This window comes from Ornithodoros turicata, chromosome 2 (genome assembly GCF_037126465.1).
Source record: "Ornithodoros turicata isolate Travis chromosome 2, ASM3712646v1, whole genome shotgun sequence".
NCBI lineage: Eukaryota > Metazoa > Arthropoda > Arachnida > Ixodida > Argasidae > Ornithodoros > Ornithodoros turicata.
Window position 1 is genome coordinate 134,479,513 of NC_088202.1, and position 18,193 is coordinate 134,497,705.

The 18,193-nt window shown below is 48.4% G+C and overlaps 1 protein-coding gene across 5 annotated transcripts in view; it reads left to right on the forward strand.

Moving 5' to 3' along the window:
- LOC135384104 (uncharacterized) overlaps positions 1-18,193 on the forward strand; it is an 87,209-nt gene that overhangs the window by 48,226 nt on the left and 20,790 nt on the right. The window contains exon 1 of one of the 5 annotated variants that reach the window (XM_064613327.1): positions 3,581-3,654. The exons of the other annotated variants lie outside the window; for them this stretch is intronic. Within the exon in view, the coding sequence (XP_064469397.1) occupies positions 3,616-3,654 (39 nt within the window). The 5' untranslated portion in view covers positions 3,581-3,615. Of the gene's footprint in view, positions 1-3,580; positions 3,655-18,193 lie in introns of those variants that run through there. 5 annotated transcript variants of the gene reach the window in all.

An 18,193-nucleotide genomic window follows, 5' to 3' on the forward strand; every position in this document is an offset into this window, starting at 1 on the left:
AGTAGTCTTTCCCACACTCTCTGGGAAGTCAGCGTCCTGAGAGGAAACAGCTCAACCCATTTCGTGAAATGATCAGTAACCGCAAACAAATACTGGTCACCTCTAGGACTACGTGGAAACGGTCCCATCCCATCACAAGCAACTATCTGCCAGGGCCTATTGCTCTGAATAGGCTGTAAGCGCCCAGGGGGTAAACCACCACGAGGTTTTGCTCTCTGGCATACGGGACAAGTGCGAACATACTTAGTTACGTCCTGCCTCATTCCTGGCAATGTCGCAACACGACACAACTGTTCATAAGTTTTCCTGCCACTGCTGTGACCTGCCAGGGCCGAATCATGAAAGTAACGTATGAAAGACTTACGCAACTTCCGTGACACCACGACTCTGAATGGGGATGAGCCGTCATCGTCATCCGCCTGGGGTATGTACGTATTGCGTAAAAAGCTTATATTGTGAAAAGCTATATTTAAACGAGGCTTGCTTGTTACTTATTGATTTTTTGCTATAGTGTCTACAATGTTGGCGGCGTTGCTGTACCATCTGACGTCATTTACTTGTAAACTGGGAGTGGTCTATTAAGAAACGGGACAAACTTTAGTAACTATACGGTTCGCTATATCTTAAAACAGTCTTCGGTTACCTTTATCTCGGTCGCACAACCTTTTGACGTCCGCCAATGTGTCGTTGTCCATGTTTACGTCTCAGTGAGACCTTATCAGAATGTGAACATGCCGTTCGGTTTCCTGTTTCTTAAGAACAATGATGCTCTGCTGGATGAAATTTTTGCATACGGCATCTGCACGTAACTTGGAGTCGAATATAAGTCCAAAAGCAAACTGACCAAAGGACAGCGACGAACTTTCCCTTTAAACGACGTGACGTTTGGTGTTACACCGGCGTCACACCCTATCATTTACGTGTGGCACATTCCTTCTACCTCACATAGCATCCATTTTGTCAAGGAGTGTTGCGCAGGCGAGAGAGTTAACCATCGAACTGTGAGACACCCTATTCGAAAAGTTGGGATGACGTCTCGGAAACCTTTGAACGAGTTCCATCGTGTCGAAAGGGAGTATTTGTGCAAAAACCTTTTTGTTGCTACGTGCTGAAGCCACAGATTCATTTCATCAAGGCCTGCGCCGCATGGTAGTATCACCCCCCCCCCCCCCCCCCCCCGGATTGTTAGAGTCCGGTATAACATTGGAGTACCACGTCTGGCGTCTTCACTGCACGGATTAAGTTGACGTTCGCCTGGTTGTATACGAATGGTGTGTCCAGAATCACAAGCACAGAGGTGGAGGTCATTATTACAGTTACGTTGTAACGGGCTTGCATGTCATTGCCAATTGTCTCTACAGCTGAAATAACAGAGGGCCTCTGCATAGAAGACTGTCAGCAGCTGCAGTGAGGAGACGGAGGTGGAGATCGACCTGCGAGGACCAGTGTTGCCAGGCGCTCGATAGATTCAAGTTAATTTTATGATACTTCCACGTCACGGACAGGAGCAATATTTTGGGATAGTACAGTGGCAGACACGTAGATTGCAATGGCGAATTCAGTGGAATTCCGAAAACATGAGATTTAGTCCCTATAGTGGCACTTTAGCATGCAATCTGAAGCACGAAGTGGAGCTCTCCGTCTGCTGTGTCTGTTCCTGAAGCACCGGCGAAGATGGTTGGAAATGGATAATGTGAAGAAGAAGCCTCGCCATCGCACTCTCGAGGAGCATCATGTTCGAAGTGAACGTGGGATCTTCAGACGCCCATTACATTTCCCGCCTCTAACGTAACCTTTTGCCTTTAAATAATATAAACGAAACAGGCATTTTATGGTATGTGCAATATGAAAAACTCTTCTATTCAAGCGTACGAGAAGTTGGAAAATTGGCGACACAGAAGAGTCGGGGCTGCCACCCAGTCGATATCACCCATCCTTATTTCTTGCTCTGTCCCACATTATGGAAGACCAACAAGCTCAAAGATTCGCTCTCCTGTTTGCTGCTGTTGCCGGCTGGTGGTTGAAAGGCAATATCGGCAGCATTGTATCAATATTTTACGGATGAAGTCGTTTCGTTGAGTAGTTTCTGCAAATTTACTCAGTCTCACGAATTAATGGGAACAAGCATATTTCTGTGTACACTGCAGAATGAGCGCTTTCACTCAGGACTGATGCCCTTCTCTTTCACCCTCTCCCAATTGTCTTTAACCCATTTTATTTTCTCCCTCTCTCTATTTGCTTTAACTACTCATCCTCCTCTCCGCTTAGGACCCACTCGGTCAGGCGGTATTTTTCAAGGCGAAAGGCAGCCAGCTAGCAACCCTAAGAAGAATATCAGCGCACAGGCGCATGCCCTGGATGACGACATTGCGCGTGATCGGTTCGCATGGGAATACTTCTTATTGAGGAGTTATTGACGTCACGCTTGACGTCACTACCATGAGCAGCCACTGCCTCCGCAGGGAATAAGAATTGAGCGTTGAAATTCCATGCGAGATTGATAACTTTGCATCGTGCATTTGGTATTTTGAGCGTAACAGTAACGCACAATTGAACTGTCTTTATAACGTGGACGAAAAAAACTTCATAGAGCTCTCTCTATCAAGTTTTGTGGAGATCATTTTGGGCCACTCTTTAACATCTCCTGCCAACCTGGTACACAATCTCGGATCTCGTGTGACGATGCAGGTGGGGAAATTGGGTCATAATGCGACGGTCCAGATAACAGGCCTTCAAAGACACGATTTGGACTGGGAATTTCGATTGAAGCACAGATCGCGCAGAGGTCCAACCAGGGAAACCGGACCTGACGGTAGGTCCAGGATAATAGAGAGTTTTTGTGAATCACACGCTATCCCCTTTGCGTACGTAAGGGATAGCGTTGATGGTTTTGCGCACGTCACAGACAGATATATTCGCGCAGTGCGCAGAACCACCAACGCTATCCCTTACGTACGCAAAGGCGATAGCGTGCGATGTCACTAAAACTCTCCAATAGCGACTAGAAGATCGGAAGGTGTTTACGATAACGGTTCCGAAAACGTGTAAACATGATAGGTAGAGGTTTGCGCGGGTGTGCGTCTACCCGCAGTTACTCGCGGAAACCCGCCCAATTTCCGGATTTGCGGGTCGAAAATGTCACTTGATGCGGTTCCGAATTACCGGGTACACCCGCGTTTCCCTCGCTGCGTCGTGCGGGTACCAGCATCCATGTCTTTTAGGTACGATACGAGGTGGCGACACCGATTTTGTTTCCAAAAAGTGCACAAGTGGAGTGCGTGCGAAGCCCGACGTGACCCGCAGTTTTGGAATACTTTGGTTTCTACAATAAACCAGACAACAACAACAACTTTATTTGATGATGGTGACTGAGCGATTTGTTCGCCAGGGGCGAAACTCTATATCGCATCCGGCGGCTGTATAAACGTGGCGTAGTGCACAGATGCAGCGGTATAGCGACAAAGGAGCAATTTACTCCGTCGCATAATCAAATGATGTTTTGGAAGTATATGGCAGAAGTGGAAGACAAAGTGAAACGAGGGGAGTACACCCTCGTGAAAGAAGCGGGACTCAAGTCACGGATGTGGGATACCTTTCGGCCTGTTTTGGACGCTGATGGTCACAATAATCCGAATATGCTCGCCCGTCATAAATGTAAGTTACTTTGGCCGGATGCACGGCACTTCCAATTTCTTTAAGCATACGTACGTTTGAAACCCAAGGAAGCATGGTGGAAATAGTGGGTCGACGGTTATACCCGCACAACCCTTGGGTGCGGTTAATTCTATAAAAACTCGTGCGGAATGAGACGACTTTGTCTGCGGGTGCATGTGGGTGCGGGTCAAGCCTCTTAGCCATGATAATGATAAGCCATCGCCCTGTTTCTTCGAAGCAGGTGACGTCACATTCCCAATTGGTATCACATTGCTTTAATTTGATAACTTCCTTTATAATATCGTTTTCGTAGAGTCCTTCCTATGTACTATAACTCACTAATGTCAAACCATGGGTTTATGGCCATAGCTGCCCTTGCACCACAAAACCCCGAATTATCATAATCATCATCATCAATCCATGGGTACAGCATCGTGTACTCTACACAAGCAGGTAAAGGGACTGCTGATCCCTCAAGCTTCCTCATTTCCCACATTCTCAACGCCCTTGTTGGTTGGGCTTCGAATAAGTACAAAGCAATTTGGAGGTGGACCATGTTTCATTCGTGCGTGCTCACATCGTCGGCCACATAAGGAGACTAAAGCAATGGAGTGATATACCCAGACAAAAATCACATGTTTGACGAGTTCCCCCCGTTACATGGCTATTTACGTTACCACTCTACTGTTCCCCCTCTCATGCGCATGCGACCTTTGGAGGCTATACTAGAGCACTGCACGGGCCCGGGCCCCCGACCCGGCCCGGGCCCGACCCGGCCCGCGGGCCGGGCTGGGCTTGTTATTGGCTGTGTGCTCCGGGCCGGGCCGAGCCCGGGCCGACAAAATACGCCAGTACCGTGGGCCGGGCCGGGCCCGGGCCGTTAAAATACGCCACCACCGCGGGCCGGGCCGGGCCCGGGCCGACAAATATGTTCCCAAGAGTCAGGCCCGGCCGGGCCACGCAGCTAATTCCACACATTGGAGATGCATTAGTTCATATCATCATGCGCTTGCGTCATTCCTGTGCATATTTTGCAAAGACAAGCAAAGGGTACTGCATTATGCATATGATTCGACCCTCTAGAACATTCTCCAAGCCACTTTACATTGCTCCTCACTCCTCACATATTTCACAATCACTTTGGCAAAGCTTGGTGAGAGGGATAGGGACTGGGAGAAGCAGTTTGTCGACAGCATGCTCTATCTCCGCAAAATCTTGACAGTGTAACGATAACGCCCCGTGCGTTCTGGATTTAATTTGGTCTCGTGCGGTTACGGTGTTAAACCGCCATTACTTGTATGTTTGTCTTCTCTCCTTATAAATTTACTTATAAATTTGTTTGATAATCGCCAGAAACGCGTACGTCGCGGCTGGAAATACTAGGCCGGGATCTACTCGCCGGGTCACCGGGCCGGGCCGGGCCGGGCTCTATTTGCTTAGACGCCGGGCCGGGCCGGGCTCTAGTCACTGGGTCACCGGGCCGGGCCGGGCCGGGCCGCATAAAAATATGAAGGTCCGGGCCCGGGTCGGGCCGGGCCATTTTTCGATGCACCCGGGCCGGGTCGGGCCCGGAAAAGTCGGCCCGTGCAGTGCTCTAGGCTATACTATACTCGCTGAAGCCCTCCAGGACTTCAGAGACGGTCCCAGAAGGAGTACCTCGGCCTACACAGTGGGCCGTCACCATAGCGCTACTCCGCTTCCTGCAAGATTCGGGCCTTGCGTCCGCCCTCTGACCGGACTTTCTCGCGCAAAGTCGTGCCTGTGCTGCTCTGACTGTTTTCTTTTCTGTACTTTTTTGACGTTTGATTTAATTTATTTTTATATAGCAAGCCACCATGAGCCTGGCAGACATTTCCTCTTTTCTTTCTATTAAACATATCCCATCCACCACAACGAGCAGAACCGTGCGAAGAAGAGCACAAATAACCCAAACCCAACTTGTGTGTTCTTTTTCTTCTTTTTATTTTTCCTTTTTTTGTAAGCGGGAATAGCAAGTCGGCTTCTGGAGCCAGGCTAACCTTTCCCCTGTTTCTTTGTTGTTGTTTTTTTTGCAATAAACCTATATCCCCCCCCCCCCAACTTGTGTCCCAACAATCATCATCATCATCAATCAGCATTGTTGCTGGTTCAGGGCCACCGGACCTTCTGGCATGTTGACCGTAATTCTTCGCGTACCGGCGACCGACAACGTGTCTATAATCATCATAGCTGCCCAGCTAATACCCAGCAGGTCATATACAGCACGTGTACTGGGCTTCTTGGTTGTAGCAGGATTTATGGCGCAAGAAGCGTGTCCCGTTATATGAGAAATGCCGCGTCAAGAGCAATGGTCGGCGTGGCAAATGTTGAAGCGCGACAATGCTTCCACATTGAGATCCTTATAATTCGGCTACCTAACATTTTCTGCGACCCTTAGAGTGGCCCTTACCAGTGAAGTGACACGCTATCGAAGTTGTTTCATCTGGTCGAAACACGCGATCACCGGCGGGGCACCACGCGAGTGGCACTCCTGCTGGGGGGCAGAACAGACAGGGGACAGATTGCAACACCTTGTCCACTAACTGCGTCATCCGCGAAAGAAGTGTTCTAGTTTGAACATCCTAATATTATGCTAGCATTGTGATGATTAAAGTGTGAAAGAAGATGGAAAAAATCTTAGCTACTCCGCTATGCTACTTAGCTATGCCGCTTAACAGGAAGTATTGAAAAGACAAAACTGCATGGAATGAAGCATCTCATTAACGATGAACGGCGGACTCTACCCTCGTTATTCAGAACTCATTTGCAGAACTCAACAGGGAGGCCGCCAGTGCCAGGACGCTCCCCGTCCGTCATTGCGGAGATAGCTGGGCCCAGACCATGAACTAGTCGATATTCCACTGCAGGCGATAAGTGCATCACTTTCCCAGTAGTTGGGTTCCTTTCGCCTACACACCTTGCCCCCAGTACAAGAATGCAGCACCTTTGCATTCTTCGGAGAGTGCGCACCAGCTCCAATGGCGCAGCGGTAACGCGTGCGCTTGGAGACTGGGAGGTTCGAATCCGCGGGCCGGCTGTGCCGTCTGGGGTTTTTCCTGGGTTTCCCTCAGATGTGTAATAGGCGTATGCCGGCACAGTTCCCCTGAAGTCGGCCCCGAGCGTATTCCGCTCGGTCTTCCACTTCACCCTTTCCTCTCCTCCTCTCCACCACCTTTCCCTTCCCGAGAAACATGCCGCCTAATCAGGCAGGCAGACCTCTCGGGTTCCTCCCAACGACACTCCTCCTCCTCCTCCTCCTCCTCCTCGGAGAGTGCAGTTGGCACCCCCGCAGCTCCGCATTCGTTTAAAGGTGTCACTTGTTCCATTTCTGCACCAAACCGAGAAACCGCTGTACCGTCGACTGAGTAGGTGCAAGGGTGCAGAGCAAGAAGAGCAGACGACGGACCCAATAACATGGCGGTCAAAAACGCACGTACGTTGTGGGTTTTGGTGAAAATTGCCGTTGTCAAGAATGATGAAGGCGTGCTGTTACGACAGGTATGTATACCGTGTCGCAAAACAATGAAAGCCTTCTTAGCGCTTTTTAGCGAAGTCGAGCTTCGTCGCATGGTTCGTAGTTGGTGCAGTTCCTGATTGCACAAAGTTTTGACGGAAGTTTTATTATCATATTATTTGATTTCTCACAAGAGCAAATGGTCAGACATTGAAAATTATTTCGTGAGGCAAGATGGCATTTGTATTCGGTTCAAGCACTCTGGAACCGTGCTTTCGCTGCTGCATCCGTTCACGATGTACTGTAACTGCAGTTGATTCTTCAACGATGGACAGTGTTTCATCTTCTGAATCAAAATTAAAGAGAGTCGGCCACGTAGTCGGCCACGATCAGGCGGGCAACGTCACAACTGTCGCAGGGGGAGGGGCATCGTGCGCCCTGGGCCGACTTCGCACCTACTGATTCGCCACGAATTCCCGCGCAGAGGCCAATTGCAATGTCGTGCCCGTGCCGTCGCACGACGTTTGCATTGCACCAACTCAAACGAAAAAAGAAATAAAATAAAATGACAAAGGTGCCCGTTGTGTGCGAGTACAATATCGCGCTGCTGCTAAGACTTCCTTTTACGTGAACGGCCCTGAGTCTCATGCGTGCCCTATTTGTTTGACCGGCAACGGACACTCCTGGCTCGCCATACTCTGAAGGTGTCTCACTTTATAGGCCTACTATGAAAATGACTGTGCACTGCGCGTTGAATTTAATCACCGTTGGCAAGGAGTGAACCGCTCAGTGCCGTTTGGTGAACCCTTAAGATTGGCTATGCACTTGAGGTGAGCAGGCAGGCGTGAGCGGTTTACCTCATGACACCAACGTTTGACGTTCCGTTTGCCCACAAACATACGCGATGCATGCATCCTGAGTGACGCTAGGAACGAGCCACAGGTATTTGGCGTTCTGAAGCTCGTTCCTGTATCATGACCACGAGAGTCAGAATGTCGAAACACAACTAAGACCTCTATGATAGTGCCTCCACGCTGCCCGTGCTCATAATCACTACCTAGAAACCATAAACAAGTCTAACAACAAAACAACAAGTGAAACAAGTCAACAAGTGAAATAAATATTATATTCAGAAACCATAAGAGGCCGCAGCCCACTCCTTCGAGGGCTTTCGTCTAGAATTCCATTGGGAGCATTGTTCTTGCGGTAAAGTTTTCATTCACTATTTCTTTGTAAGGACACGTTCACACGATAATGACAGCACCCGACAAGAAACTTTGCAAGTACAGACAGGGGTGCTAGCTGGGTGATAATTAATGCACAAGCTGGACGTACCTCGTGCCTCGAGAATGTATATCCGCCATGCCCTGCGACATGTAAAACCTGTATATCCTGCTGTATTGCCCTAGAGAATCGCACCAAATAAATTGGAACTTGTTGTCACTCATATGGGACAATACGTGAACAAAAAACAAGTAACGATGCATTCTAACACTCGTTTTGTTTGCCTTCCGTGCTAGCGGACAATCCTACAATTAAAGCCCCTCCACTATCTGAAACATCTAAATCTTAGTTGCCCAGTAGAAACGACTCAGCCTGACGAAGAAAGGCGGGAGTAACCACTTCGTAGGAACGTGGCTCAAAATTACATTAACAATCTACAAACATATTTGCATATTCTAGTCCCACAAAGACAACCTTCTTTCTTTGTCTCAAGCGCATCTGCATCCCGTGTAAAATTCCCAGCGTCAGGACAAACCGAGCAGATAATTCTCCTGATTCTTTCAGTAGAAGAACATCGACATGGTATTCCTAGCCGACAACTTCCAGCTGCTTGCTTGCCCTGAAGCCCTGTACGCAGCCCTAGTTCCAATGCTGAAAACTGACACCAGAGGAGCAAGACAAAGAAAAACGAAGCAATTTAGCTTGAGAGTCATATGAAGGGATAACTGGCCACCTAAGATGTACCTAAGAGCCTCCCTATCACTGCAACTTAAAAGTAGCTTCATCCTCCTCCTTCGTAAGTAGTAGGAGAACTACACACGTTTTGTACAGACAAGGCGATACGGATTCACTTGCTTACGTTCAGAAAACTTTACGTTGGATATATCTTCGGTTTACATAAAGTAGCTGAGGTTCTCGAAAATTCAAACAGTACATTGCGACAATAATACAAAAGCGAAATATCGTGCGCGAGCAAAACGGTGGTGAAGATCTCTATCTCTTATGCGGGCCGCTACTTTAGATGTCAATGGCCAACACTAAAGGGTTGGTACCCTCTGACCACGAGAACCAGCGCACCGTCATCATGTCAGCCCGCCTGATTCGGCGGCCTCGTGTCGGGCACTGTGTGTTTTGTCATCAAGCAGGGAGCTGACCTATGGAGGTAGGCCGCTTTACACGTAGCTCCAACTCGAGCCTCCATAAGAAGTCATGTATTGTCATCAAGTCGAGGAATCATCAAGTATTGTCATCAGTGTAGTCCCCTTAGCTCCGTCGAAAACTCTACAGCACATACAAGATAACAGATAGCGCTCCGAAGTGAAGATTGCTTTTTGTACGTCCCATGCCATGCGAACAATCTTGAAACAGCGTAATAGTTGCTACGGAGAGCACTACAATCCTGGTGTTCCTACTAGAACTTGATGTGCCGCTCACTTTGATCATGATCAAAGAACCGAGTCGAGCTAAGCCTGCGGCTAGAGCACACCACAAGACCGTACAATGACTGCTCAAGAATGACCTGTGTGCGCTGCCTGGCTCTCACTGCCTGGAAGATAGCCATGCTCCCACTATCTGGGCCGAAAGCCAACCCACACCGGCGAATCCAAATTTGGAAACTTGTTTCGGCGATCAACAATGACAACTGCTTGCGCTCTGTGCGCGCTAAAGGCAGCGGCTCAAATACCTTACGGTGGCCCAATCGACTGCTGGGAGCTCAAATACTTGTGCCATCCTACTCCGCAGTACAAGCCGAATATGGAGCCGAAAAAGAAAAGCAATGTTCTGCAGTGTCAGACATGCCGCAAGAGAGACAACAGTTCGTGCGACATATCCGAAAACGGTGCAGACGTTCACTGAGTTAAAAGACGCCATGGGTCAGCGTCCACTTGGTAGGACGCACCGTGCATCCAGCCACACGGTAATGATAGAAGTGTGTGAGGCTTAGAAGCGGCTTAGAAGTGTGTGCGTTGTCATCAAGTAGGGAGCCTACATATGGATGTAGGCCCTTTACACGTGGTGCTCCAACTCAAGTATACATACTAGAGAAAAACGCCGTCTGAAGGGTGATTGCTGTGCATACCCGACAGATCATGCAAACAAGCGTCTCAAGAAGAGTGGATTCCGAGGCTATTACGGGCCTAGCTCGGCGAACATGATCTCCCACTCTACTAGAACGTGCCGAGAAGGACGTGCGGATGACAACCACCAGCGAGAGCACTCCATGGTTCCATACAGTGTTTGCTCACGCCCCAGGTGCGCACGAAGACCAGCACGAGTGGGCTCTATTGCTCTATTGGGCTCTATGGGCGCCCACACAGGGGCGACTTCTTTTTCTATATATTTTCTTTGATTGCTGGAGAGGAACAGATCGTGGACGATCCGTGGTATGTCTGAAGTGACCCCCTGCCATGCGGTGGGTACGAGGTATCCAAGATTTAGATTCCAGCATCGACCGTGCTGCGTGCTTGTGTGTCTGCATGTTGCTAATTTCTTGTCCCATGTCTCTTGTCTCGCTGTTTCTTGTCTACTGTCTCCGCGGCAAATGTCTTTGAGCAAACAAATAGACAACACAGGATTGTGTGGGAACGACTATAGAGAAGGGTAAAACGTAATGAACAGAAAAGAATAGGCGAAAATGCAGCACCTTTAAAGGGCCACATCGAAAGCAGTTCACGCGAGCACTTACGACACGAGGGTTACTGCTAGGGAGGAACTAGCAAAGGTTAATGCTTGAAAAAAAAAAGATCTCTGTGGATTCTTAATGTCCCCACCGATCGTATACACTGTGCGGTGACACGAAACACGCATGATTGATAGATGACATCTTGCTCAATACATATTGTGGAGAAGCGGTAGAGGGATCACCTACGTAACGGTGAGTTAGAATGTTCCTAAGGCCAGATTGTATTTGTGGTGAGAGAACATTCCATGTGGCCATCGGCCGCGGTGTTACAAGCCGAACTGAAGATGGCTGACGGCGTTCTTCTGTAGCCACATTGCTGTCGTTCGTGGTGGTTGCCACAAACTTCTACAGATCCCTTCAGCATACGTAACATGAGTCTGTCCGACCATATATATGTGCGCACAGATAAGACCAATTTTGTTCATATTGTTGTTACCAATGGTGAACAGAACTCCAAGAAACGGCGTGAAAAAAGTTTTGGGCCAGGTTTAACCCATTTTTGCAGTGGTTTCAGGCACTCTCAGTGGCGTATCTAGGGTGTGGCAGGTGTGGACAGATGCCATGGGCGCCAGGCGAACAGGGGCGCCATTATGTGGTCGGGTGTGAATGTGCCAGGTCGGGCACTCAACCTGGCACATTCATAAATGATCTAAAGCAACCGCCTTTAGGGAGGTTGTAGTCTGAAACCTAGTGCGGACCACACGAAAACGCCACCCAAGGACATCATGTTAACCATGTTGCCATGGGCGCAGGTAGCTCTAGATACGCCACTGGGCACTCTTGATGCACTTTTTCTAATGGTGGCGTAACCTTGGATGTCTTATTAAAGGGACGGTCGCGTCCAGGAACCCATCAATGAAACCGATACCGGCCGATAATTTACTGGGCTAAATTTTTTGAACAAAAAGTGCTTAGATAATACATAAACGAATTTTAAATATAATCGCTGCTTCCGCAGCTCCTGAAGCTCCGGCGGCGCGATGTCAATCCCTAAGCAGAAGAGTGAGAGGGTGGCACTGAGAGGAGAAAGACGCCCGCTCCGGCCGCGCCCTCATTGGTTCTAAGGGAGTGACGTTTTCTCGTTTTTCCAGAGAGGGAATCCCGGCATACTCTCAATATCCTATGTCTTGTCATGTGTTCCGTCGAATAACACTCAAACTACGCCACTCTTCCGCGTGGGATTTTCGATAGCACGAGGAATAAAACAACACTATAGCCTCAAAATCGACTGGAGCGTATGCGACCGTCGCGACTGTCCCGTCGTTGCGTCGCGGATGTCGGAACCATTGTAGCTCGCGACCACTAGAGATGAAGAATGACCTAACTATCACTGTGCTTGTTATTGATCATTGGATAGAGTTCCTGGTGTGGGTGCTGCACGGAGTACTGCTGTGTTGAGTCTGTGTCTGGTGAGTTGAGGGAGTCTGTCGCTTTAGAATGTGGACAGAAATTCGATAGAGAAAGCACTCTCTGTTACTCGTTTTTCTTCATTTCTCGTTCTTTTAAGCTTATTGTTCGTCACGCCACAGTGAGAATGATGGGGTTTTATATTCAACAAGATGTTAGTTCTAAGCAACAACGTAATTCAGGCACCCATCTTAGGTTTACACATAGAAAGCTAAGTCCCCGACTATGAAAAATTCAATGAGAACGGCGTATCCTCGCTGTCACACTATACACAATTTTTCGCTGTATTTCTTTTCTTTTTTTTATGAAGTGATGAATAACTTGCTAAGAGGTAATGCTATATCATCTGTCTCACGACCCCGTCACTGGTCGGTGTCAGACATGGCGGAAGTCACTTTCTGTGAAGGCCCTCCGGATGAACCGGGGCCTCTTTGATGTCATCGCAGGGAAGTCCCGTGTGCATAAAAGGATACATCTAATTATGACGGAAGACCAGGGTCTTTGCAGATATACGACAGCGAACATCACATAATCTACCGCGAAAATCAGAAGCTCTTGGCAAACATAAGTGACAGAGTATCTGAGGTGCAAAATAAAACTGCAGCCCATCAACGTCATCCTGGCCAACAAACATTTTTTTTTTTACAGCGATAGCTGTAACGTGGAGGCATAGAGGGGGGAGGGCGATTCTAGAGTCGGCGGAAGAGTGTCTGAAGCACGGTGGCCAGAAGTATCCAGCAAAGCGCTTCCACCCGCGCCTCACAGAGGGCACCTCAGGATCACATTGGGCAGAGCCGTATACTAAAAGGGAGTCTGGCCATTAATGGGTCATGCCTATACCTGAAGCTCCACCCACCTTTTCAGCTTTCTGACAAATGACGTCTTGAAATATGGGGCGCTATCAATCAACCTACCTCACTATTTGTCCCCTAATCAAAGCGCAATTTTCGGTGGTAAGTGGATTGCATGGGATTGAAATGGATACCTCTTGCGATTTGCAAAACTAGTAGGTTCTTGACTCTTGCTGGACTCTCGCCCCCCATATCTCTCAAAATTGCTTGGTCCTTGGCCAAATCCAGCCCACCAACGCTGTGCCCTCGAAGCTCTTTTGACATTTTTGGGCACCATAGGACTTCGAACCTTATTGTGGAGGGGCTCATTATTTTATTCTCCACATCACCATCAGCAATGGGGTGGAGTATTGCCCCTGGCAATGAAACTCCCCATTCATCATCTTAAAAATAAAGTTGTTGTTGTTTGATGAGCGCCATGAGCGCGGTGCAAGGCACGTCGGCAATTGTCGTCTGCCACCATCGTCATACCACTGCCGACAGAACCACTTGCTGGTACACATCCGGTTGTCAGTAGGATTTTTAAAAATAAAACAACATGACTAGTTGGAATCGAAAAGGCAAGAATGTTTTGTGTCCATAAAATTGAGTCATTAAGTTCAAAATTGTGCAGTGCAGTGCCATCTTTATTGTGTCGTTGTCGCCGCCGTGTTCATTAGGCATAGCAGTGACAACAAAGCATATTATTTTGGTTAGATATCGATAGCAGAGCGTAGGCTGGTACTGGTTTTCGAAACTTATACAAGGATATACATCTGCATCGTAAAATCAGAGTAGTTTGTAAAACTTTTTTGTCGACGAAATTCCCTATTCACCGCGTTTGCTCCCGTCGCCATTTTGGGTGGCAGTCGAGTGTCATGGCGTTGCCCGTGGTAATAAACAAGCCAATTAGAGGCGCGCAACTGTGATTGACAGGTCGAGCCTCTTTTTAGGCTCGGCCAGGCTCCCTTTTAATACACGGCTCTGACGTTGGGATAAGCCTGCGCCAAAGTGCTTCCGTCCGCGCCTCACAGAGGGCGCCACAGTCTCAAGTTGTAATGTCTCAGGTAATCCCGACAGCTATCGCTGTTGGTGAAATGGCGCGAAGGATTCCCGTTAATCCTGTTTCGAATGTATATTCAAACTCGAACTCAATTCTGTTTCGAATTTTTTATTTACTGTATCCTCGTGTGTCCTTGACTACCCTCGTGTGTCCTTGACGTGTTGGGAACAAGTTTGACGTCCGCTAAGTTAAACAGGCTACTTTCTTTTGACACTTCGTTTTACGCATATTGGCGTAGGGAAGCGATTATTGACGTTGTAGGGCTGTAAGGTGCAGCTGCAGTTTCCACGCTTGGTCGGACTGCTAGACGCTTGGTCCGCATATTTGAGCATGCAGGGAAAGCAAGTTTATCCTGCCAAGCAGGTGATATCAGCAATGCATGCTACACTCTAGAAACTTCAGTGAGGGAACGCCAGCATCATTACACATGGTGGGTGCAGATATTTTTTTTACACGTCCTGCAGTGTTGCTGTACATTGCCATGATAAAACAGTAGCTGCACCTTCGGACATTCAACCAAACCCATTCAAATGCGGTAGCTTATAGGGTCGTCTTCCGACAGTGATCGTTGGGCGCCCGCAGAGTAGTTAGAATTGCACTTTGGGTTGTCATTGTAGCTACTTCTACTCTTCTGCTTCTCTTCTTTTCTTCCTTTCTTCTGTATCCACATCGGTTACAGACGGACATACACAGCTGTCGACGTTGGTTGGCTCAATAAACATATATCTTTAAAATCTGCGGAAACATGTGTGTTCTCCTGCTTTGGTGCGCGTCACAAAAAAAAAATAACTACAGGCAAAGTTGCCTCTACGAACTATAGGGCTCAAAAACTGTTTGTTCCTGCAGTGCCCTGAGATGATTACATCTGACTTGAGTAGGCACCGCTAACTAGCTCGTAAGGCCTACTAGCCTTTCGACCGAACGACAGTAGTGACCATGATTTCTTGCTGATGGCACATATCGCATGGGCCGACGGCCATTGTGCCGGTAAGATACAATTTCACCAGCTCCCGTGAGGTGTATCTGATTCATTGCTATCTGCAAACCACAACAAAAGCAAAGATAGCGAGAACTTGACAGGCTGTTCAGCGAGACCTCACGAAAACGTACTTTACACGTATTTCTAATAGAATAATGCATGTAGGTCAGCAAACTTGTTTTAGTTCTGTTATGGAGTAACAAGGCCCCTCCAGGTTTTTACCGCTAAAATTATTATTTCAAATTCATTCATTCAAAATTATTTCATTTTCCAAAGTTTCACCATAGCAAGGTGCGCAGTCATTGCAAGAAACAGGCAGACAACTGTGAGTATCTCTACAATAGCAGAAGAGAAAGAAGCATTACAGGAGTTTTTATTATTATTATTATTCCGTGTTAGCGCCGCGAAACAACTCCGGCTGTGAGCGGCGTACAGATGTGGGCAGGTGGAGAGAGGACAGCAGGAAGGAGTGCGGGACAGTGCGAGTTAGTGTGTGTGAAAGAAGGAAGTCGCCGAAAAAGTTAGCCAGCTGCAGGGCACGAAGCCACATCCTCTGGATGGCCGGTCCATAGCTCTAACAATTGAGCTATAAGCTAACACACCTTCCGAACGACTTCCAGTATGCGTCCTGGGCCGACTTCAGGGGGAACTGTGCCGACATTCGCCTTGAAAGTGTTCGGAAAACCCAGGGAAAACCACAGACAGCACAGCCGGTGGTAGGATTCGAACCCAGCACCTCCCAGTCTTCAGCACGACCTTGGCTACCACCAACGAGCGTGCCTCCTCAACCCACTCGGCCATGGTGGTGGTGGTGGTGGTGGTGGTGACGAAAGACCGGCTTGCCGTTGTTGGCCTCACGTACACTCGGCCATGCCGCGGGGTTACAGGAAGTATTGAGCCAATGAATGTGGTCATTTCAGCACGGGATTACGGGTTAAACTGTCGCGCGTTAATCAACAGTGATGTTACGTAGGACAGCACCCTCCAAGGACAGAGCATCACAGCGGTTTACCCTCGTCGTAAACATGCAGCAAATGTTTGGAAGTAATCTGTCCACTTTCGCAGTCGACGGCACCGGAATGACTCAGAGTTCGCAGACTCTCTTCCGCGATCACTTGCGTAAATTGCATACGCTGCGTGCGCGCTTCGGGGTTAACAGGAATGCAGTGCTGCCCTAGTCTATCTACTACCATCGTTTCAGATTAGTATGTGCTGAGCGTTGAGTGGAAGAGTTACATGTGGAGGAAGTATACTGCCCTCGCGCTACAGGGCTTAGCTAGGTCGATCCCGACGTCTCGTATAGGAGGTCGCAGTTAAAGAACCTCATAACGTTCGAATAACTCTAGATATTCCAAGTAGGCTCGATGTTGTTTCACGACTCTGCGTGAAATGGGAAGTACTCCAAAGGATGTGAAACCACCTGCACAAACAATTTCAGTCAAGACTATACGTCACTTTTTTTCGAATAAGTTGCTCATGTGCTTTCCTGCGTCGCCTTTTCCTCTTCCGGAAGCCGCGATTATATTTTCGTTGTGACATACACAACATCTGTTTTAATTTCGTCTTGGTGCGTGATTGAAACAGCAGATTTACTGAATGGCTCTTCTCTAGACTCTCTGCAGTGCAAACCTGTCTCGTTTTAATCAGAACGAATCAACAAAAAATGAGTAATTTTCACCCTTTCGGGGACGAGACGTACTGCAGGAAATGTTCGCCCACTCGGGCCTGAACACATGGAGGAGTTTAAGGATTATTTGCTGTGCTGGGTACTGAAACGATGCAGTCGAAGAGCCCGGAATGTAGCACAAACATTGTGCATGAAAGCGAGATGTGTGTCTGTGTGTTTATTTTATTTACTTTTTAAGTTTTGTACATAACATTTTAAGGAGACAGAAAGTGCGGAGTATTTTGCAGTGATCCTGCTGTATTGCGTATATCGATTGCCCCATAAGTTCGTGCGAATAAATAATACACCGTTGACGACCAGACATTGTCATAAGGTTACTTCGCCTTGCACAGCGGTGAAGGTACGAGCAAGTAGACCCTTCTTGTAGATTACCTTGTCTTCGAGATTAAAGGGTACACTGACGATGACATGACGACGACGAAGGTACAGTTGAAACACGGTACACGTACGGTAAACTGGAGGATGGTGAGCACATTTTCTGGAATTAGACACCCGATGTAAGGGGTGCGCGAGCCTCGCGACAAAAACACAGTACTCCTACGTACATTTTGAGCAGCTTTTGACCTCGTGACATGTTGTGGTTTCCAATCATAAGTTGCAGTGCCTCCTGGCGCCAAGCCTCCGTGTGTGCCTCATAGTCCCGCGAGCAGCGGAGACCCGACCAGTTACTGCTGAAGCGAAGGAGACCCCGCTGGACGTACTTCGCTACGGTGAGACCTGCCGACTTTTCCTCCTACTTTTATCCCATCATCGGCGGCACCTGCTTGTATCGAAGATTTTGAGACGTAAGCACTGCAAGGTCCGCCCTGGTATTGCTCAGCTGAAGCCTAGCGTTCCGCGTTTCGTGGTGAAGACAGTGGCTCCCAGTACCCCTCCATGGTCTCTGCCAAGCCCAGTCACCTGCCTAACTGTTCCTGGCCTGCATGGAAGGAAAAGGGATACAGCCCCGTGTGTCGCCAAGCAGCTTACCCTGGGCATGATGAATAATAGGTACACAACGGCAACGGCGGTTTTTAGTGACGGGTCATCTCACTCTGGATGGCTCGTCCTCAGCGTTTGTCATTCCATCTCAGTCAGTATCCTGTGGTTGCCATCTTTCACACAAAACATCGTGTGCCGAGCTCTACGCCATTCTCTTTGCTGTGCAGAAAATATCAGCCAGCGGTCGTCTTTACACAGTGAAGACCAGCGCTC